General features: G+C 37.2%; 1 protein-coding gene across 6 annotated transcripts in view; it reads right to left on the bottom strand.

Annotated features, from left to right (window-relative positions):
- Positions 1-1,010: 1,010 nt before the first annotated feature.
- Positions 1,011-23,017, bottom strand: part of dglucy (D-glutamate cyclase) — a 38,620-nt gene continuing 16,613 nt past the window's right edge. For 4 of the 6 annotated variants that reach the window (XM_073927815.1, XM_073927814.1, XM_001923855.8 and 1 more), the window contains 10 exons: positions 21,295-21,493; positions 20,999-21,149; positions 18,999-19,121; positions 17,022-17,225; positions 15,201-15,461; positions 12,092-12,191; positions 10,053-10,201; positions 7,782-7,901; positions 5,116-5,270; positions 1,011-1,261 (listed from right to left, as the gene is read on the bottom strand). In XM_073927815.1, coding sequence (XP_073783916.1) covers positions 1,118-1,261; positions 5,116-5,270; positions 7,782-7,901; positions 10,053-10,201; positions 12,092-12,191; positions 15,201-15,461; positions 17,022-17,225; positions 18,999-19,121; positions 20,999-21,149; positions 21,295-21,493 — 1,606 coding nt within the window. In that variant the 3' untranslated portion in view covers positions 1,011-1,117. Of the gene's footprint in view, positions 1,262-5,115; positions 5,271-7,781; positions 7,902-10,052; positions 10,202-12,091; positions 12,192-15,200; positions 15,925-16,027; positions 17,226-18,998; positions 19,122-20,998; positions 21,150-21,294; positions 21,494-23,017 lie in introns of all 6 variants that reach the window. The other 2 variants (XR_012393070.1, XR_012393071.1) reach the window with 2 other exon arrangements.

Consider the following 23,017-nt stretch of genomic DNA (forward strand, 5'->3'; position numbering starts at 1 on the left):
TACTTTCCCTTTTGGGGGGTTGGAGGGAATGGGCGAATTAACCAAAAAGGCTGTTTTTTCTCTCTCTTTTTTAAAATTTTTTTTCAGTATTTGGTATTTTCCAAGTGACAACGTATTCTTAACAGACCTCAATATGAAAATTAACCATGGTTTAATTATAGTAAAAGTGTACTACCATGTTTACTTTGGCACTCTGTCTATAAAAAAAAAAAAAGACTTCAAATTCCACGTTACGGTTAAGAGTTGCAAAACCATTGTTATTTTTTGTTAACAATATCTTAATTTAATTGATTGTTGTAAAATTGTGGTTTGTTTATATGTTTATATGGTTATATGTTTATGTGGACTATCATTCATTTTCCTTCGGCAGAGGTCACCACAGCAGAATGAACCGACAACTATTTCGTCATATGTTTTACACAGCGCATACATGTGCAACAACTTTTTTTTAATGCAACATTAGTCTCAACTTATGTCTGTTATTTGAGCTACTGAAGGGACGTTTTGGTCAGACTTTATTTTGATGGTACGTTTGTTGAGTTACATTGCATCTACATGCAGACTAATTCTCAATATATTATAAGTACACTGGTAGGTTGGGGTTAGGGTTAATGTAAGTTGACATGTACTTGCAAAGTTTCTTATAGTCAGTTAAATGTCTGTTGAATGAGCAGTATCAACAGATATTAAGCAGACAGTCTACTAATACTCAAATGGACCATCAAAATAAAGTGTTGCCAATTTTTTATTCCAAATGCAAATAACTGAAAATCAAAACTGCAAAAACAATAGTAACAACCTCATTTTAATTATTTATTTTTTTCTTTTATTGAGTCATCATGACCACAAACACTTAAACTAAATGCAGCAAATACATCAAATGCAACATCTTCCAAGTGCAGCTTTAAGAAATTATGCTCCTCTAGTAGGCTACCTAAAAAAATATGATTTATTCTTATTAGTAATCTTTACTGTGAGAAGATTGCTGAATAAAGCGAGAGGGGCGCACATAAATTGAAACACTTTTATTTAGCAGATCTTTCCATTACATTCACATATGAGTGAAAGTACACATAGAGATCTGTATCATGTTTCCTGCTGTGGCTGCATGATGATGTTAGTCATAAGTGAGATGACGAAGCCGTTGTATGATATCGGAATGGTATGGGTGAAAGGTTAATCCATCCACTTCCAGTCCCAGGTTTGCAGTCTTGCCACTGCGGACGCCATATTTCACCAAAATGCGCAGCATCTCCTCCTCCTGTTTGTAAATAGAAGCACCACGTCAAGATATTCAGTCTTTTGTCAGGATTTTTAAACCAACTTAAATCCTCGTCTTTTATTTTGAGATGCAATGTGGGAGTGGGAGTTTTAAAAACAGGAAAAGTGTCATTAAAGAGTCAATTCGTAGCAGCCGCTGAGATGCAACAGAAAATATTTATGCTAACAGGAAGGAATGCAGCAGTCGTGGTTGTGATAATTATACCGTATGCTGGCAGAGGTTCTGAAGTGGTCTGCAGTTCACCGCAAATGTAAAAATGGCCAGTGTTGACTGGAAGCAGCACTGTGACGTGCCTGTAAGTTTTATACCAGTGGATTTCCGTTGAAAATAAAATGGCATACAAAATCAACAGTACGAGGTGACATGCATAAACCCTTCTAGGCACTTGTTTTTTGGAGGAAAACAGACTGAACTCATCATCATAAGTATCTTGTATTTATTTTTTATTACCCCCTTTTCTGCATATGACAACTGGATTTAAAATTATAGAGAGCACTTCTGATTCTGGAACTTCTGTTAAAAAACTGAAAACAAATCACTCGTCGGCTTATGAGCATGTTTGTTTCTGTGATTTCAACTATCAGCGCCATTTGGAAAAATTCACATTGTGCACACCTTTAAATTTGCCATAGTATGGAAATCTGGACTGCCCATCATAGCTTAACGATACGAGTTCAGCTCATGGTATTGACATACTGTAAGGCCCCGACACCATCTCACGTAAATTCTGCGCATGGTTTGTAATGAGGCAACAGACACGTATAGACTGCTGAATATAAGTGTTTGATGCACATGTATGTGCATGAGTGAAAGAATGACGATAACTTTAACTTGTATATTTATGCAGCAGTTGATCATTCTTGCCTGTTTTTAGATACATTAAAAAAAAAAAACTTATTGTATCTGTCTGCCCCTTTTGTCAAGTAATAACTGTAATATTGTCTATATTTCTTCAACAACACAACTCAGGAGAACATTTTTATTTCATATAATTTAATAATAATAATAATAATAATAATAATAATAATAATAATAATAATAATAATAACAATAATTCCTTACATTGATATAGCACTTTTCTGGATACACAAAGTGCTTTACACATTATTGGGGGAAATCTACTCATCCACCACTAGTGTGCAGCATTCACCTGTATGACATGACAGCAGCCATATTGTGCCAGACTGCACACCAGCTGATTGGTGGAGAGGACACAAAGTGATAAAGATAATTATGGGCATGGTTAGTAGGCCATGGTGGACAGAGGCCAGTGGGCAAATTTGGCTAGGATGCCTACTCTGGGAATTTTTAATTCACTAGTAGTATAGAGTCCCCATCAATATACTGGGGTGTTAGGACGCACACAGGCCCCCTGCTGGTCTCACTAACACCACTTACGGCAGCAACCTATTTTTCCCATGTGGTCTCCCATCTAGGTACTGACAGTGTTGCCAACTTAGCGACTTTGTCACTAGATATAGCGACTTTTTAGACCCCCCTAGCGTCAAATTTTCAGAAAAGCGACAAATCTAGCGACTTTTTTGTGTGTTACTGGAGATTTTTTATAGACTGTCATTTGTCCATACTCCACTGTCCCCACTCCTCTCAACGAGCTGAGGGTGATGCCGTCGGCCCCTCCCCCGCCTCAGAGCCCTAAAGGCTGATTTATACTTCTGCGTCAAACGTCGGCGTATGCTACGGCGCTGACGCATAGCCCTTCGCCGTGGCCATCGCCGTCACTGACGTGCACCTCTCAAAAAATGTAACTACACGTCGCAACGACGCGTAGCGTAAGCTCTGTGATTGGTCGGCTTGGTAGCGCTGACGAGTCTGGGCGGGACCGAGAGCCGCGCGAATGGCGCGAGCGATTGTTTACAAGTGTGGAGTCCCATGAAGGAGCTCCGGATGGAAAGTTTTGTTTTGTGTTTACCTCATAGTTAAAGTTGTCGCACGTCCGCCGGTTCCTGCCTCAAAATGAGCGAGTTTGAGCCACTTGTACATCCCGGAAGTGTTCAGGAAAAGCAAAAAAGCAGAGAAGAAACTCGACACAGAGGAACATTAACACCTCACTGCCCACTAGCGTTTCGGAAGTGTTAATGCAGACCGACAGAGACAGCGCGCAGAAGTATAAATGCACAGCCACGCGCGTTGCCTGCGCCGTGGGTTACGCCGGTCACCTGACGCAGAAGTATAAATCAGGCTTAACAGGCGGCCCAGTCCTCCTCGTACAGCAGCCTCTCCCACCTGCAGCCTGACAGCAGATCACCTCTCTGTGTACGGTACCGACGGCAAATGATTTAGCACCGGCAGTGTGAAGGTATTCCCCTTGTAAAGTCAAACCAATATGCTTCTCCTTTAGTTTAACAATTTAATTTGACCGTTTATTATTTTCTTGTTCACAATCACAGATATTTTAGAGACATTTTCAGAACTTGTCTGAGTTTATTATCTGAGAGATTACTGTAAATTCACTACACATCTATACTGATATACTGTTTTCAAACAGCAATAAATTTAGGTAAATCGACATGCTTATATAAAAGCGTTGAGCAAATATAAATACCTCTTTTATTGAGGCTGTTAAACAAACAGAAATGGTAGAGCGTGATTACGTCATTACGCAAATTAACATATGATGAATGCAAATTAACATATGACGTAATCTAGCGACTTTTAGCGACTTTTCAGGCAGAGCTTAGCGCTTTTTTGTTGAAAATAGTTGGCAACAATGGGTACTGACTGGGCGCAGCCCTGCTTAGCTTCAGTGGGCGACCATGTGAGAGTTGCAGAGATCTAGCTGCCTCACTCTAAAGCTAAAATAAACCTCTCCACTACTTCAGTTGAAAATATTTTTCAGCAAATGCAGTCTGATTATTTTGAACATGCATTTCAGAGTACATCATGCATGTGCAAGTGTCAGACAATAGCTGCAGTGCATCAGAGCAGAGATCATAGCTGCGTCCCAAATGGCACACTATACACTATGCACTTATGCACTATGTACTTATGCACTTACACACTCAACAGGATAGTATATGTATGTAGTGTCGTCCCAAATGGCACACTTATGTTTTTTTACTAAGCGTAAATTCAAACAGTTTCCCTGATGACGTTTGACGGTTGCCAAATCAGTGAAATAAACAACCAAATTATCAAATAATACCTGCCGTGAGTATTATTGCATTCACCATCGGGAGGCGCTATAATCACTCTCGTAGGAGAATTTTGCTTTCACCATCCAAAATAAAGTTATTCAACATGTGCGTCCCAATAGCTCCGCCCCTTTCGCTACGTAGGCAAACCTGCGGTCTTTTAGTGAGTGAAGTGTCCATCGTTACACACTTCATTTTAGCGGCTGAATGAGTGCATCATCCGGGTAATTAAAGTGCACTTATTATTTTTAGAGTTTTCAGTGTGAACACACTACTTTAACTATTTATACTACAAAATGGCGTAGAATAGTGCATAAGTATGCGATTTGGGACGCAGCTCATGAATATTCATGATCATTCCAAATATGGTCAAATCCAAGCTTTTGATTATAGGGGCAATTCCTGTGGTTATAACTACACATATAAAAACAGTTTGTGGATCATTTTTGGACTTACCTAAGCCACATACCTACTATGTAGATATAAGAGAGCAATTGAACATGTTGAATCAATGCACTTTAATGGCACCTCTAATATACAACGAATAAACTGTGAGGAGAATAATGCTGCCACATCTTACCCTGTTTATTTTTTTTAAACGGTTCACTGGCTATTAACAGTCTAATAGACATTATGCTCATAAATCACTTAAGGCATCACAGTGTGTAGGAAAACAGTTACCTTGGCTACGGTGGGCAGGCATTCAGCCCACTTGCTCTGTTGTTCAGGTGTGGGCGACAGACCCAAACCCCTCTGGAGGTACCGCTGGTGTACTGGACACAGATTCAGGACATACAGAGCGCAGGCTACAGCATAGCCACCCCAGTTAGAAACTCCTACAGTGCAGGGAAAAGACGGAAAAAGACTGTTTATCGCTAGCACAAATACAGGCTAATGTATTTCACTGATGTGATGCTGAAATGTGTAGCATGTATATTACTTATTCTTATTTTAAAAACAATTAAGTGCATATGCAAATCATCACTAAGTTTAAAAATTCTTTATAGAAGTTGAATATATCTATATTATATTATATTATATCATATTATATTATATGTGTACAAAAACAACAGCAATCTGTCGAGGATGTGTGTGACAAACAGTTGTCTGCCACATTCAATTATTTCAACCTCAAGATCAAGTTGTTTATGACTGACCAGCACAAAAAAATGACAACTGCTAATAAATTTAATAAAAGACAAACAAATTCATCCCCATTTCTGTTATTTACATGTTTATACATCTATTAAAAAATAATAATGCATTGAAAAAATAAATTAATTAAATAAAAAAGTATCAACAAAATAAACATGACCCTGAAGGGAAAATAAAGGGTTTACTTAGCGTGTTTATTGGATCAAACTCTACTCTCAAGTTGCCTAGTAACAAATGTGCATGCAGCAATCACATTATTTACCTGGAAACAACAAATTGTAAATTCAGATTGGCTGGTTGGTGCCATTTAACACTGTATAACTCAAGGGAACCTTGCACCTCATCCATTTGGAAAACTGAAGGACGAGTTATCCCTTATCACTCAGTATGAAAAATACCAAGCAGTCACCCTCGAGAAGCAAATATTGAAGTAACTGAAACTGCAATTCATCGTAATTCCGCTAGTCCTGGCTCCATAATAGAGCAAATTTCTCTTGAGCAAATTTTCCTGTTAAAATGGCCAACTTTACAGCAGAACAAAGGGTGTTTACAGCCTGGTACAAAGAACAATTTTTGTTTATATAGCTAATATTACCCTTCATGACAACTGTGAGTTTTTTTTTATTTTATTTTTTTATAACTCATCCGTTTTGTTTATATTAAGTTTTATTAAGTCTGCATAATTAAGAGCATGGCCACTTGTGTGAAAGCTAGGTCTAGCTGATTTGCAGCAGAACTTATTTTATTTGGCTTTACACAGTCAGTTGCTGTTTGGAATTATTTCTTACAATTATCATATGATATGGCATGCTGTGTGCACTTTATTGGCCATAAACCATTCACGTGGCCTCTATTTCCCAGGTGAGTGAAATTTTATACTTATTTAGCATCTCTATAAATGTATTTGTTTTGTTTAAGAACATTTATAATTCTTTTTAGACCTGTAATGCACTCCAGAATCTGACAGATTGATTAGCTGTAGGCTCTAGAACAGTGGTTCCCAAAGTGGGGGTCGGGACCCCCCGAGGGGTTGTGGGACAATGAAAGGGGGCCGCCTGGTGATTTCCAAAAATCTTTTTATTTTTATTAAACCATAAGAATTACCATATTTTATCCATAACCTAGAAAAAAATAGTAATTTATAGTTACTATATACTACTTTATATAGTTAATATAGTAGCTAATAGTTACTAGTTCTATTCAATTGGGATCACTGGGGTAATTACATTATATTAAAGACAATAGCTTCAGATGCAGCAGTTTGATATTATAACACCAGGTTAAGTTTTCTGGGACATTTACAGCCCTAACATACATAAAAAAAATCTATGAAGAATAAACTTTGGTGTATTGGTGTGTGTGTGCCATTGCATGCAAAGTTTCTGTATTTCTAACCACCTCAGAGGATATTGGGGGTCGCGAGCCACTAGCATTGTTATATTAGGGGTCGCGGGCTGAAAAGTTTGGGAACCCCTGCTCTAGAACAGTCATCTGAAACACTGTCATACAGTGTTATGCCTGGATTTGATCAATAGCCTTGCATTTACTAACACAGACTATATTTGAAGTGTTTGGAATTTGTGTTTTTCTCCTGTAGAAAAACGTCATAAGAACAGTGCTTAGTGGCTCAATGTATTACAACAGTGTTTTTAAAAATCTAAACACTTTATTGATATAGTACACAACCAAGCACATGTGGTCAGAACACAAACAAGTCGCAGGTAATGAAGTGTTTGGCATTTCTACCAAAGAAAAGCCTGTCTAAGAAAAATGCTAGCATGCGTCTGTAGCTCCGCTCACGCTTTGCCCTTGTTTGGTATCTCAAGGTGATGATGCGCGAACAAAATGGCGTCGGTTGGCGCCTACTTGTAGCTTCTTTTGCGTTTTTAAGAAACCTATGGGTGATGTCATGGATACTGCATCCATATCTTTTACAGTCTATGAGAAATACAAGGTGTGGTGTGTCTGAATAGCCTAAAATGTAGGTGTGAAAGTGAATATGTGTGAGACTTGAGAGTCCTGCATTTAGCAACACAGATGCAATGTTGATGGATGCAGTGACCGCTGTTGCACTTCCTTTAATATCAGAAATATAATTTCCAAAGTTTGAATGCCAAACTTATAAGCATTGCGTGTTGAGCTCCTGGAAACAGACATGTATTATGTGTTTTCTCAGTGTGAGGTGTGTTCACCTGCTGTGATGGCGAAATCCGCAGCCACATCGCATGCAATCAGCTTCCCGTTAGGCATGTGGGCTTTAACTGCTGCTTTGACTTTACCCATACCAAGCTCATTACCTCCATCTCCAATCCCTGCACACGCACACAAACACAGACACACACAATTAATCCTGCTCCAAAGAGGTGACATATCTCATTAAGGTCTTCCCTTGAGCCTGAACTTATCCTTAATTTGGAACAAAGTTGATGATTCAAGCGTTGCGATTGTTAAAGGGATAGTTCACACAAAAATAAAATTGTGCTCATCATTCAGTATTTGATCACCTGACCCAATGAAAAAAATAATAATTTGCCTTAAACATTATTTTTTGATCTCTATAAGAACAATTTTATCTAACCTGATACAAAGCATATTTGTCTTGTTGAAGAAAGTCAATTAATTTAAATGATCTTGTTGTTCTAAACAAGTAGATATAGCTCTAATCAAAGCAAAAATATCCATAAAGTGTTTATTCATCCAATAAAAAAATGAGGGTAATGGGTTCACATCTAAATTTATTCACTTGACTCAATCAAAAATAAATAATTAGCCTTAAACGATATATTTTTTAAATCCACAAAAGTACAAAGCATATTGTAATAGCAGCATCATACCACCGGGTTGCTTCCTTTACACACTACCCTCGTTGATGGCCAAAACTTTATAAATAAATTAAATTTTGAGCCTAAATCACAAAAGCAAACTCAAACATGAACACACAATGTTTATAACAAAACCACCCATTTATTTTCACTAATATAACACATAAACTAACTCTAAACCATTTCCCATGATGCACTGTGAAAACAGTCCAGTCAGAGCAGCTGTTAGCAGTGTTAGCTGCCTGAATCAGACAGAAAATGATGAGCACACGCCTGAGCACACCTTATGCTCTGTAAAATAAAATCTGACAAGAGTCTTTCAAATATATTCAGAATAATGCAAGTAATATGAAACGTTCACATATCTTTTGCGAATTTGCTATTTGAGATATAGAACGCATGGAAAGCGTCCGCATAGAGAGACACTGCACGAGCTGCTGAAGATTGTGGTTTGACTGATAAATATGAATTTGTAGCTAAATTGTTAGTGGCGCCAAACAGCACTACCCATTGTTTACATCCTTGTTTATGTCGTCGCTACAACATACCATTAATACTAGAGACTGTGCATGTAATAGATCAATTTTAACAAATAAAAACACTCACAGGTTGTGGCTCACAATCCACAGCTTTGTCAGCTGGAGGAGTTTTTGTTGAATCTAGCACTGAACTGTGAGAGATTCTGGAAGCTGTCCTTTGTTAAAGGCTAGCTGTATATTTATTATAATTCTCTGGAACATAATTAAAATTAAACTGAAAGCCCTTTTCTCTCTGTACAGAAACAGAACAAGCTCTGTGGAAATTGCAGAGTTTGGATGGCGTTTTAGCTTTCTCTGCTATAACATTACAGCGCCTCTGGTGACATCCCGTTGCTCTGTGGTGTGGCGATTGCGTATAACCTGAAGCATTTATGATCTCATTAACCAAGATGTATTTTCCCAAACTTTGTTCGCTGTAGTCTTTGCTAAGCTAACTCTGGGTAAGCCAATGTCTCTCTTTTTTATTGACCTTCGAGCATCTTACATTCAGAGATGTTGTTTATGCTCACACAGCTACATTACACATCAACTAAAATTTAAAATATGATTGAAAAAATATGACAACCCCTTTAATCTGTCTGATGTCAGTCATACTGGAAGTAAAGACAAATTATATTAATACGTGGAGTTGTCCTTTTTATCATTAAAACACTAGAGATTTCGATTTGATGTCAAAACTTTGACGTCCATTTTGCATCACACAATGTAATCCCATCGACCACCGAAACAATGAATAATTCTAAAACATAAAACTCTTCTAGGCACCCTAATCATAAAATTGCTGAATTCAGAATCAAGTAAATAATTAGACTATGTCCCTGTTCCAAACCTGTTTGAAAATTAGTAGCCAATATTCTATAAAATATCATAATTTGTGTTTAACAGAAAAAAGAAACTCACAAAAGTTTAAACCCACTTGAGGGTGAGTAAATGATCACAGAGTTTTCATTTTGTGTGAACCATCACTTTAAGAGAGATACTCAAATCCCAATCAGATTAAAATCTGCAGTATATGTTAATGGTGTGTGTGTGTGTGTGTGTGTGTGTGTGTGTGTGTGTGTGTGTGTGTGTGTGTGTGTGTGTGTGTGTGGTGATTTGATACCTGTGGTGGTGATTCCAGCGATAGTGCTGGCGGCGGTGAAGAGCTCATCTATGGGGTCCAGCAAGTGTTTGATGTTCACTCCTCTCATGTTGTAGTAGTTGCCATCTGCTGCCCGGCCGCTGCGCTCTATCGCCACCAGGTGGTCGAACCTTTACAGTGTGTATAAGGATACTTCAGTAGAACATTCATTCATTCATTCATTCATTTTCTTTTTAGCTTAGTCCCTTTAATCAGGGCTTGCCACAGTGGAATGAACTGCCAACTTATCCACCATTTGGTTTTTACTCAGTGATTGCCTTCCCAGCCGCAACCCTACACTGGGAGACACCCATATACTCTTGCATTCACACACATACAAAGCCAATTTAGCTTATTCAATTCACTTTTACCGCATGTCGTCGGACTTGTGGGGGAAACCAGAGCACCCGGAGGAAACCCACATGAACATGAGTAGAACATGCAAACTCCACACAGAAATGCAAACTGACCCTGCCAGGGCTCGAACCAGCGACCTTCTTGCTGTGAGGCGATCGTGCTACCCAAAGCACCACCATGACACCACTTAAGTATAACATTAAGTGGCAAAACTTTTTAAGTTCACCTACAGCACTGGTGCCAAACTCAGTTCCTAGAGGGCCGCAGCTCTGCACAGTTTCCCCCACAGTCCAAAGACATGCGGTACAGGTGAATTGGGTAAGCAAAATTGTCTGAAGTGAATGTGTGTGAATGATGCTTCCCAGTGATGGGTTGCAGCTGTAAAGGCATCCGCTGTGTTAAACATATGCTGGATAAGTTGGCGGTTCATTCCGCTGTGGCAACCCCAGGACTGAGCTGAAAAGAAAATTATTGAATGCATGAAATACGGGGCGACAAAACAATAATATATAAAATAATACTAAATTGTTATTAAACTTCTTAAAGAAAATGAAAGGTAAAGGGTGTTTTCCAAGTCTTGATAAGTACTTTACACAATGCACAAAAGGTCTCCAGACACCTTTTAAAGACATTTTGTGTTTACTGTACAAGAAAGACTTTTCTATTGTTATATATAATTATTATTATTATTAGCAATTTATTTCCCTATTATTATGTCTTAAGCCAAAGTTTTTCAACATAATTTTAATTCACGAAATCATTAGCATTCACATTTCTGCATTTGTAGAGCTTAGATGCAAAAACGTCTAAATGCCGTCTGAAATTTTCCTCTACAATTAGTATTTATCAAGCTCATGTGTGTCTGTTCAGTAGGATCACTTTTATGGCAAAGAATAAATACTTTTCCTGGTCTTTAAAGTGAAATATCTCAACATAAAAAATAGCAGGCTGAGAAAAACGTTCATTTTCGATGGAAACTTCAGACGGCACTCAGAGGTTTTTGCATTTGAACTCTTCATTTTATCCCTCCAAAAAACAGATCTATAAATTTCCATTAAAAGAGCCTCAACATGACCTCAACCGTTGTTTTGAAGGTAGGACAAACCATTTTTTTACGGTGCTCAACCATATGCCGCAAATGCTGTTGACTGCATGCAAGAGGTATTGATTCTGTAATATTCCTTTAATAATGCAGTAATTAAGGGATAATGCAGTCATTAGCCCAAAATAAACCCCAACATGGGACCTAGAACCACCCTAAAGCGGGTTATTATATGATAATGATTGACTCACTGTACTTTATCCTCTTATTATATGGCAAATCACCAAATAATTACATAAATGGATGACCATGAAATATTAATCTGAGTTGAGGCAGAATGGAACAGTTGTACAAGACAAAAAAAAAAAAAAAAAACACACCAAATGTATATAAAAATCTGTTATGTGACAATGTCTTTAGGAATGAATTATTAAACATATATGTGATAATAAATCTACTGCACTAACGTTTGAAATATTGATAGTTTCCTTTGTTTAACATATTATTATATTTTTAAAAATATATAGTGATGAACATACAGGGGTTCAACACACTTGATCTTATTAATGAGGAACAGAACAAAAAGAAGTAGGTAGAATGTGAGATTGAAGTAGCATTCCACCTGGGTTTAGTGGGATCTCCATCACCGCACAGGAAGTGAAGAGCTGAGTCAGGCCCATTACTCTGGAAACTTATTACCGGCACTGCACTCTTTATCACACCTGTTAGTGAGCAAACACAAAAACACACACACACACACACACACACACGCACACATTTAGAAATTATGGTACATTACTGCAACTAACCAGGCTTTATAAGCTTCAAGTTAAATGTTTATTTATTTATTTTATTTATTTTGCAATGCAAACTGCAAAGTAACTAAAATTACATTCAATATAAAGATATTTTTACAGAAATACTGTCAATCATTGTTAGAATTAAAATGTTTAGGATCATTGGTCCTAGTCTTTAGTGTCAGATAATTCTTCAGAAATGCTTTAAATTGCATGATCTGCTGCTCAAGAAACATTTTTTATTATTATCACATTGCTGCATAATATTGTTCTGGGCTTTCAATTAAACGAACTACAGTTATTTGAAATAAAACTCTTCTTCAATGTTGTAAATGTATTTAAGGTCATTTTTGCTGAGTTGAATGTATCCTTGTTAAATAACACTCATTCATTTTCTTTTCAGCTTAGTCCCTTTATTAATCAGGAGTCACCACAGTGGAATGAATCGGCAACTTATCCAGCATATGTTTTACGCATCGGATGTCCTTCCAGCTGCAACCCAACACTGGGAAACACCCATAAACTCTTGCATTCACACACATACATTACGACCAATTTAGTGTACCCAATTCACCTAGGGTGCATGTCTTTGGACTGTAGCAAAAACCGGAGCACCCAGAGGTAACCCACGCCAACACGGGGAGAAAATGCTCCACACAGAAATGCCAACTGACCCAGCTGAGGCTTCAAGCAGCAAACTTCTTGCTGCGAGGTGATCGTGCTACCCACTGCACCACCGTGACCTCCTAAATAAAACTATTACATTTAATTTATTTTACTCAAATTCTTAAATAGTAGTGTTTATATGTGTACTTTGAACCATTTTATCTGCCTTACCAGTTCAGCTCAACATGACACTGTACCATGGCAGCATATTTTCTCTTTAAAGAGTTTGGAAGTGATTTATGGAATTCTGATAACATTTAAAATGTTTGCTAACAAATCACATATCATCACAATAGCTGATCTAATTATAGTGAAAAAAGAAAGACAGAAATGTTTTGCATTGGCAGTTTTTCAGATTTTTTTCAATTACAAATAATTTTTGTATTAATAAAGTGTTATTCAAAAGTACACATGCACGCACGCACACACATTACTTAAAGAATATATAGCACAAACGTTTAGGTAAGGTGATTAAAAAAAGGTAAAGGTGATTTACAATAACTGTGAGAAATTATTACTTTTTACTTAATACAGAGCCTAGCGGAGACTTAAACATTTTCACAACATCTAGTTATTAGTCAGTCAAAATAAAAAATAAAAATTATATATTTAATAAAATAATATTTTTGTCACTAAGCATATTAAGAAATTGAAAGATAAAACAATTCAATTCAAGCAAAATATTGCATAAAAAAAATTACAACCTACAAAACTTCAACAAATTAAAAAAATGTTTTGCTGCTCTTTTTAAAATTTGTATTTAATATTTTTCTATAACATATAAATTTGGCTGTCCTAGTTTTTAGATCGTTATCATAAGATATTTTGTTAAATAAGCTTCAGATTTGGCTTCAGTACTGACTAATCAAATGTATATGCACAAATATAATATTGTATAGCTTCCTATTAAAAATATGAATTAAAAAATAGATTTGTGAGGGGTGCACTTATATATGCTGAGCACTGTATATATATATATATATATATATATATATATATATATATATATATATATATATATACAGTATACACACACACACACACACACATATATATATATATATATATATATATATATATATATATATATATATATATATATATATATATATATATATATATATATATATATATATATATATATATAGACACACACACACATACATACATACACACATTATTTTATATACGCGAACGCACGCACGCACGCACGCACGCACGCACGCACGCATGCGCGCACACACACACACACACACACACACACACACACACACACACACACACACACACACACACACACACACACACACACACACACACACACACACACACACACACAGTCAAAAGTTTGTGGTCATTTTTTCCCATTTTTTTAAATAAAGAAAATGATTTTGTTCATCAAGGCAGCATTTTTTAAATATGAAAAAAAAATTAAATTATTAAATATTTATACAATTTTTAAATAACTGCTTTTTTATTTGTATGTACTTTCAAATAAAATTACTCCAGTCATTACTGCTTTTATTACTATTACCATTAATAATTTTCAATAATAATAATAATAATAATAATTAATAATACAGTGCTTTCTGAAGGATCATGTGACTCTGAAGACTGAAAGCTGAAGCTGAAAATTCATCTTTAAAATCACTAAAATAAATGATTAAATGAAATTATAAACTACTTTTGAACAGTTCTTTTATAGTGTAATAACATTCACAGTTTTACAATTTGTACTGTATTTTTTATTTAAAAACATTTAAAAACATTTAAAATCCTACTGACCCCAAACTTTTGACTGGTATGTAACAAAAAATAGTGCTTAAAGGGGCTAATCATGTTCACTTTAAAATGTAAAAAACTAATATTAATTAAGAACTTCTTTTATTCTAGTCGAAATAAAACAAATAAGACTTTCTCCAGAAGAATTAAATATTATCAGACATACTGCAAAAATGTCCTTGCTCTGTTAAACATCATTTAGGAAATATTTTTAAAAATCTAAAAAATGTAAAAAAGGGTTAATAATTCTGTGTTCAATTACAGCACATTGCATGATGAGCACTGTTTTTGGAACAGTGAGATTTCACTTTGGCTGAAGCTACTCATTGCACAGCAACAAAATAAAAACTAAACAACCAGCAAAATGCCCTGTCACACATCATTTGCTGTGGTCACGGCGGGTAATAAACAAAATTGGCACGACACTTAATCCCATCTAGCAAGCAAAAACACTAAATCAGCAATGATGGAGGCCAAATGTGGCACCTTTCTCCACAGCATCCTGCATGATGTGCTGATTCATCTCCAAAGCCCGCTGATCCGTCACGATGACCACCTCTTTATGAAGTGCTTGAAGCATAGCTGCCATAGCGAGGGCCCCGGGCGGCCCATCCGTCTCTTCCGGAGGGTTGTGCATGTAGTGTGTGGGGAAGCCGGTGGTGATGAGGACGGAGGAGGAATGGGACAGAGAGAGACAGGCCTTCAGAAGCTCATCCTGCAAGAACAGGGCCCGGATACCTCTTGAACCTGCACACAAATCAAGTCGATTGTGCCATTAGCAATGCTTATGGGATTGTAGTTCTTTTTCACATTAAAGCTGTTTAAGGTCCCGTGAAGTGCTTTTAAATTAGATTTTTTTTTTTTCGATGTTTGACGTAATCTCATCTGAAATATTAAGAGAGGGTAATGGATGAGCTAAAGTATTCAAAGATTATTATCAAGGTAGTATGAAGCAGAGCAAGGCTAGAAGCCATCGAAGTGTGAAAAAAAAAAAAAAAAACGCTGAAGCAAGCGATTTCTAATGAGAGACGAGCATGATGTGCCACAATTATGCCACAGTCGGCTGCTTTGGATCTTGTTCAGGCTGTGGATCATGTAGCTAAAAAGCAGTGGTTTTTATCATACCAAATACATTTTAAGATTCTGTTATAATGTTGCTCTGTGCATTTATTAAAAGCAATAGCCTAGTGGTTAGTGCGTCGACACAGCACTGAGGTGCTCGCAGCGACCCGAGTTCGATTCCCGCCTCGAGGTCCTTTGCTGATCCTTCCCCTATCTCTGCTCCCCACACTTTCCTGTCTCTATATCTCCACTGTCCTATCAATAAAGGTGAAAACCCCTAAAAATAAATAAATAAATAAATAAATAAAAATAAATAAATAAAAAGACAGAACATAAAAACATAGAGATAAGGCAAGAAAAACGTCTGTAAAAATGTAGCAGTAGAAAAGACTATTAAAATCATTTTAAAAAGCCAAGCTAAAAAGGTACGTTTTAAGAAGTGATTTAAAAAAAAAAAGTAATCAAAGAGCCATTCTAATTACAAAGGGGCAAGGTGTCCCAAAACCGACGACCTGCCACAGAGAAAGCTCTGTCCCCTCTGTCCCGTCTGTCCCGTCCCGATCACTTGACCTAAGAAATCTTACGGGAGTGTAAAAATGAAACAGCTATGAGAGATAGGATGGGGCTAGATTTTAAAGGGATTTATAGACCAGTAAATGCACTTTAAAATCAATTCTGAATTGGACAGGCAGCCAATGAAGGCCTCTTAGAAGAGGGGTGATGTGTCCTGTTTTCTGCTATTACAAATAAATCTAGCAGCAGCATTTTGGACCAACTGAAGGCGAGAAACTGGGGATTTTGACATGCCACAGTAAAGTGCATTGCAGTAGTCTAACCGTGATGTAATAAAATCGTGAACAGCCCCAGCCTAGAGTGGTGGGATTTAAAAAGTGTTTAACTTCAGACAGGAAACGTAGTTGATAAAAACTGAAGCCAATAACAGAACTGATCTGTTTGTCTAGTTCCAATGACTCATCAAGAATGACACCCAGATTGCAGACACGGGGGGATCTGAAAGAATCTTTGGTGCTTCATTGTTTTCTATAAAACCAAATCAGAAATCTAGGGTGTGTTATGCCATTAGCATGAGCATTTAGACATGATCCACGTTACTAAAGTGACTAGTTAGGCTAAAGTCAGCACAATATATAACACTATTGTATTAGTTTTTTAAATCTTACAAATTTAGATTTTAATCATTCTTATACTGTACTTTTCCTGGGAACAAACTAAGTTGCTTCATACCTGGGTCTTCAACAGCGAGCTCCTCAATTGCTCGGATTTGTTGAACGGCTCTTTCACTGGCCATGCTGTAATGCTGAGGATCCTGGGAAATGCGGAATGTCAAAGGGCGCTGTGCTGGCTCCAGAGAGAGGGGAGAAATGGCTTCTGCTTTTTGATCGGTGATGAACATGCAGCCAGGAGAGTGTGTGAACGCTAGAGCGGACTCTGCAACATTTAAAAAAATAAAAATAAAGGTCAACAGCTGCTCTCCTACACACTGAGTAAAAATATATAAATCTGTTCATGCTGCAAAAAAAGTGACATTAAAGAAACAGAAGCTTAATTGTACCGGAAACCCAGTGACATTAAATTCTAAAGGTGGGGTGTATCATTTCTGCTTCACTAACAGCAGCAAATGTGCAAAACAAAACTGTACAAGGTGACATTTTTACATTTTACAGTAAATGAGAGGGCGACACGGTGGCTCTGTGGGTAGCACTGCCACCTCACAGCAGGAAGGTCTTTGGTTTGAGTCTCAGTTGGGTCAGTTGGCATTCCTGTATGTAGTTTGCATGTTCTCCTCGTGTTCGCGTGGGTTTCCTCCGGGTGCTTCGTTTTCCCTCACAGTCCAAAGACATGCAGTACAGGTGAATAAATTAATTTGGTAATAGTGTATGTGTGTGTGAATACGCAGTACGGATGTTTCCCAGTACACAGCTGGAAGGGCATCCGTAGAGTAAAACATATACTAGATAACTTGTCAGTTCATTCCGCTGTGGTGACATCTGATGAATATATATATATATAATACCGAGCCATGGATGACCAGAGCTCAAACAAACCTTGTCATTGTCTTGATGTACAGACACAAAGCCAAGAAGAACAAAATCTGCCAGGTCCTGTTGTTGTTTTACGAGGCCGTCTAAAAGTGTGAGTGGTTTTCGCTTTCTCTTTTTAAGTTGATGATAATAATGTGTGTGATTATTGAAGTGTCTCCGACATCCGATCCGTTCAGAAACTAAAAGGACAAATGCGAGAGTGAAGTGCGAACAAACAAAGGAGAAGCTCGACAAAACACAGGAGCAAATTGTTTCAGCAACCTGAATCACAAACAAACTGCCATGTTTATCATCCCCTTTTTGGCTATTAGGAACTCGGAATGAAGGAATTACTTTCTAACAGGAGGTTACATGTGCTGGTGGAGATTAAAGGCACAGATGAGAGGTTTGCGCTGACTGTGGGCTATGTTGCGTGTTGTTTTTGAACCCAAATAAGGACTAAATGTATGCCGGGTGTAGTATTTTTCTGCCATTAGTAACATATCGGAGACTGTAAGGATCTGTATGTGTTTATATATGTTGCATTTATTTATTTATTTTATATACTTGTAGACGTTACAGTAGGCTATTTAGCACCGTCATTGCTGTACAGATCATATCATTAGATTAGATTCAACTTTATTGTCATTACACATGTACAAGTACAATGCAACGAAATGCAGTATGTTTATAGAAAGGTTAGTAATAAACATTTATACTCAATTATTTATATGTATAAAGCATCTGTTTTGTATGCGCCTTTTTCTAAGTTAAACAATTGAGTTTTACCATTTCTGAATCCATTCAGCCAGTCTCAGGGTCTGGCATGAGCACTTTTAGCATAGCTTAGCATTAATCATTAAATTAGATCAGATTGATTGAGCATCTTGCTAAAACAAAAATGTTTATGTAGAGCTTGATTCTTCTGTAGTTACAGTAAATTGTGTACAAAGACCAAAGTAAAGTGAAATGTTTCTATTTTCTAGGCCGATATGGCTTAGATAATTTATGCTAAGATAAGATTTATGCTAAACTAAGCTCAAAGTGCTCCCGCCAGACCAGCTGAATGGACTCAAAAATGGTAAAACTCAACTGTTTAACTTGGAAAAATTTGCATATTCCCAAACAATGTGAATTGCTCATCTCTTTTATAATATTGGAGGGTTTTTGGAAAGCTTACTGCAGCTCTTTACAGCCTCAACACCAGTGACCCCACAGGCCCAGAACACAGGCACATCAGCAGGGCGGGCGTCCACTGGGTCCCCGTAGTCCGGACGTGACAAGTCACGGATGCCCAGCAGCTCTGAAAGGGGGAATCAAAGGTTTCTGAGATGTTACACACTTTTTTCAACTCCCAAGTACAGAAAATGTTAACAGTTGAAGTATGTTTTGTGCAGACATGGTGATAAGATTTACAGATGGATTCCTAGAAACAAATTAACACCCTACATAAAACTATCTTGTATTTACATAGGGCCATAAAGTATTTGAACACCTAAAGACCACTTTAAAATGTATGAACCTCATTTGTTAGATAAAACAAATCTGAGATTAACCAATTTACTCTTATACTACATTATTTTTAACCACATAAAATTTTAACTACATTAAAATATCTATTTTTTATGCACCTGAAAACTGTTTTGCACCTGAAAATTGGTTTGCATCTAAAAAGTTTATTTGTTGTTAATTTTAGGTATGGTTAAATGGTGTAATCTACATTGACTGTTACATATTTACAGTTGGTACGAAAAGTATTCAGACCCCCTTAAATGTTTCACTCTTACTTAAATGATTTTAGCTATAACTGCAATGTAAGTTAATTTGTTTTACTTAATGTTCACACAACACCCCATATTGAGAGAAAAACACAGAATTGTTGACATCTTTTGCAGATTTATTAAAAAAATGAAATATCACATGACTCTAAGTATTCTGACCCTTTGCTGTCACACTCATATTTAACAGAGGTGCTGTCCATTTCTTCTGATCACCCTTGAGATGTTTCTACATCTGATCTACATTCGATTGCACTGATTGGACTTGATTAGGAAAGCCACACACCTGTCTATATAAGATCTTACAGCTCACAATGCATGTCAGAGCAAATGAGAATCATGAGGTCAAAGGAACTGTCTGGAGATCTCAGAGAAAGAATTGTCCCAAAGCACAGATTTGGCCAAGGTTACAAACAAATATTCTGCTGCTCCTAAGAGCACAGTGGCCTCCTTAATCATTAAAAGGAAACACATTTGGGATGCCCAAAACCCTTCCTAGAGCTATCTGGCCAAACTGAGCTACCAAGGGAGAAGAGCCTTGGTGAGAGAGGTAAAGAAGAACCCAAAGATCACTGTAGCTGTGCTCTAGAGATGCAGTCGGGAGATGCAAGAAAGTTGTAGAAAGTCAACCATCCCTACAACACTCCACCAGTCTAGGTTTTATGGTAGAGTGGCCCGACAGAATCCTCTCCTCAGTGCAGGACTCATGAAAACCCGCCTGAAGGACTCCAAGATAGTGAGAAATAAGATTCTTTGTTCTGATGAGACCAAGATAGAACTTTTTTGGCCTTAATTCTAAGCTGTATGTTCATCACCTGCCCAATACAGTCCCAACAGTGAAGCATGGTGGTGGCCTGTGGGGGTGTTTTGAGCTGCAGGGACAGTAAGACTGATTGCAATAGAGGGAAAGATGAATGCTTGTCAAGTACAAGGATATCCTGGATGAAAACCTTCTCCAGAGTGCTCAGGGCTTCAGTCTGGGTTGAAGGTTTAAAATAACGAAGGAGTGACTTTACAACAACTCCATGACTGTTCTTGAATAGCCTAGCCAGAGCTTCAACTTAAGCCCAATTGAGTATCTCTGGAGAGACCTACTATAAAAAAACGGCTGTCCACCAACGCTTACCAACCAACCTGACAGAACTGAAGAGGATCTGCAAGGAGGAATAGCAGAGGATCCCCAAATCCAGATGTGAAACACTTATTGTATCTTTTCCAAAATGATGCATGGCTGTATTAGGTCAAAAGGGTGCTTCGACTAAATACTGAGCAATGGATCTGAATGTTTAGGACAATGTGATTACATAAATTGGTAAATTAATTAAATTGCATTAAAATAAGATAACTTTATATAACAAGATAAAGTTCCATCATATACTTTCTTTAAAAAAAAAGTCCATACTAGGATCTCCAATATGAACAGGTCCTCCATGCGCCAGTGGGATGGCATGTGTGCATTGAGCAGTAGCGTCCAGCTTGTCTTCTGGTACTGGTCTCATAGTCACCACCATTGGACAATGAATCTGACCTGCTTTAATACAAGGCACTGAGGTCTGCAAAAAAAAAAAAAAAACACTTTCTTTTAGTTATTTTATTAAGATTTTGAAGAAGAAAATATCAGACACAAGCAACATCAAGTAATATGCTGTAGGCTCTCACTGCATGTGGATGTAATCCAGGCTTGCGGCTTGAACTGACCTTGTACATGCTGACGTTTCTGCCCTGCTCCACATTTCTCACCGGAACCCCAGCGGCTGTCAAGGCCGATTCAAAGCCAAAACTACAGCCGAGGTAGAAAGTGACCATGTGCTCCAGTTCAGAGGTAAAGGAGGACAAACTAGAAACCTTCTTCATTAGCCTGCCATTCTCAAACACACAGTACTCTGGACAGTCCTCCCTGAGTCAAAGACAGAACAATAATGAAAGCTTCAGGGGCTTCAGGGCAAGGGTTCAGTTGTAAATATTTTAGTGATGTATCTAAAATCACATGCGGTATAGTAGAGCTGCACAGTACTGGAAAAATACACCAGTATTGGGAGTACTGTGATAACCATATTTCTTAACCATTGCAATTTTCATCAGCTAAGTTTTTGAATCATTTAATGATATTAAAATGAAAAGGTAAAAAATATTTTTCCGATCTTTCTGAAACTAAAAAACTCAGGGTCCAAACATTTAGGGCTCTATTTGAACAATCTAGGCGCAAAGTCTAAAGTGCATGGGACAAAAGCATTAAGGGTGTGTCTAAATCAGAGGTGGGCAAACTGGGTCCTGGTTATAGATTTCTTGTGATCTTGAAGAAACTGATTAGCATGTTCAGGAGTGTTGGATTAGTGTTGCAACTAAACTATGCAGGTCACCGGCCCTCCAGGTCTGATTTTGCCCAACCCTGGTCTAAATCCACTTTTGCTATTTTAAGGATGGAAAAATATGCTCTGCAGCCTGGTGCATGGTCTAACAGGGTTGTGCTTATTCTCTTAATGAAATATGTGTGTGTTTTGAGCGTAATGTGCATTAAACCAATCAGAGTCTCATCTCCCATTCCCTTTGAGAGTCAGTTGCGTCTCACCATGGCGCATTTGCTATTTACATGGCAAACCTAAAAACTAAATGCTTCAGTAGCGAGAAAACAGTTAAACAGACCATCTGCAGCACGAGGATAAAGAATGAGCCTCCTCCACTCAGCCTCTTTATTTTTACTCTTTACTCTTTTACTTTCATGAATAAGGAAATGGTGTTGTACTTGGTGTTGTGTTGTATTTGTTTCAAAACGATTTCTAAATTCAGTTCTAATTTCCAGCAAACGAATAAATGAACAATAATAAAGTGTGGTCAAAAGTTATATCTAAACACATGTCCTATTCTTATGACTTATATAATGATGCAGACATCTCCAAAATCCAACAGATGGACAAATTTAAACATGTTTTTATTAAAACAAATAAAAATATGCATATAAAAAAATAATACTGCGAATAATAATAACAACAACATTATAATAAAACTGCAAATTGTCATAAATAAACTGAAAAAAATGACGCAATCTATAACACACTTCCTTTTTAGACCAGCACATACATGGATTTGCGATTTAAACAACGTAGCACAAAACGTGAAAATTAAGTTTGCCCTGGTCTGAAAATAGCAACAAATCATGCCAAACACGTCTTGCACTTTATTGTGCCAGGTGTATGATAGGGCCCTTTTAAAACACTATGAATGAGTCAAAACAGCAGATATTCTGACTCTGATTGGCTGTTGTCTTTATAAGTGTATTGATTCATCTTTGAGCCATATAACCAATAGCAGAGCAGCAACTTGGTAGATGCTGATAGTAAAGCGATGAAATCTGATTGGTCAAATTTAGATAAATGCATAATATCAATGTAATTTAATCACACTTTTCTAAAATACAGTGCAT

The sequence above is a fragment of the Danio rerio genome, chromosome 17, assembly GCF_049306965.1.
Source record: "Danio rerio strain Tuebingen ecotype United States chromosome 17, GRCz12tu, whole genome shotgun sequence".
Taxonomy (NCBI): domain Eukaryota; kingdom Metazoa; phylum Chordata; class Actinopteri; order Cypriniformes; family Danionidae; genus Danio; species Danio rerio.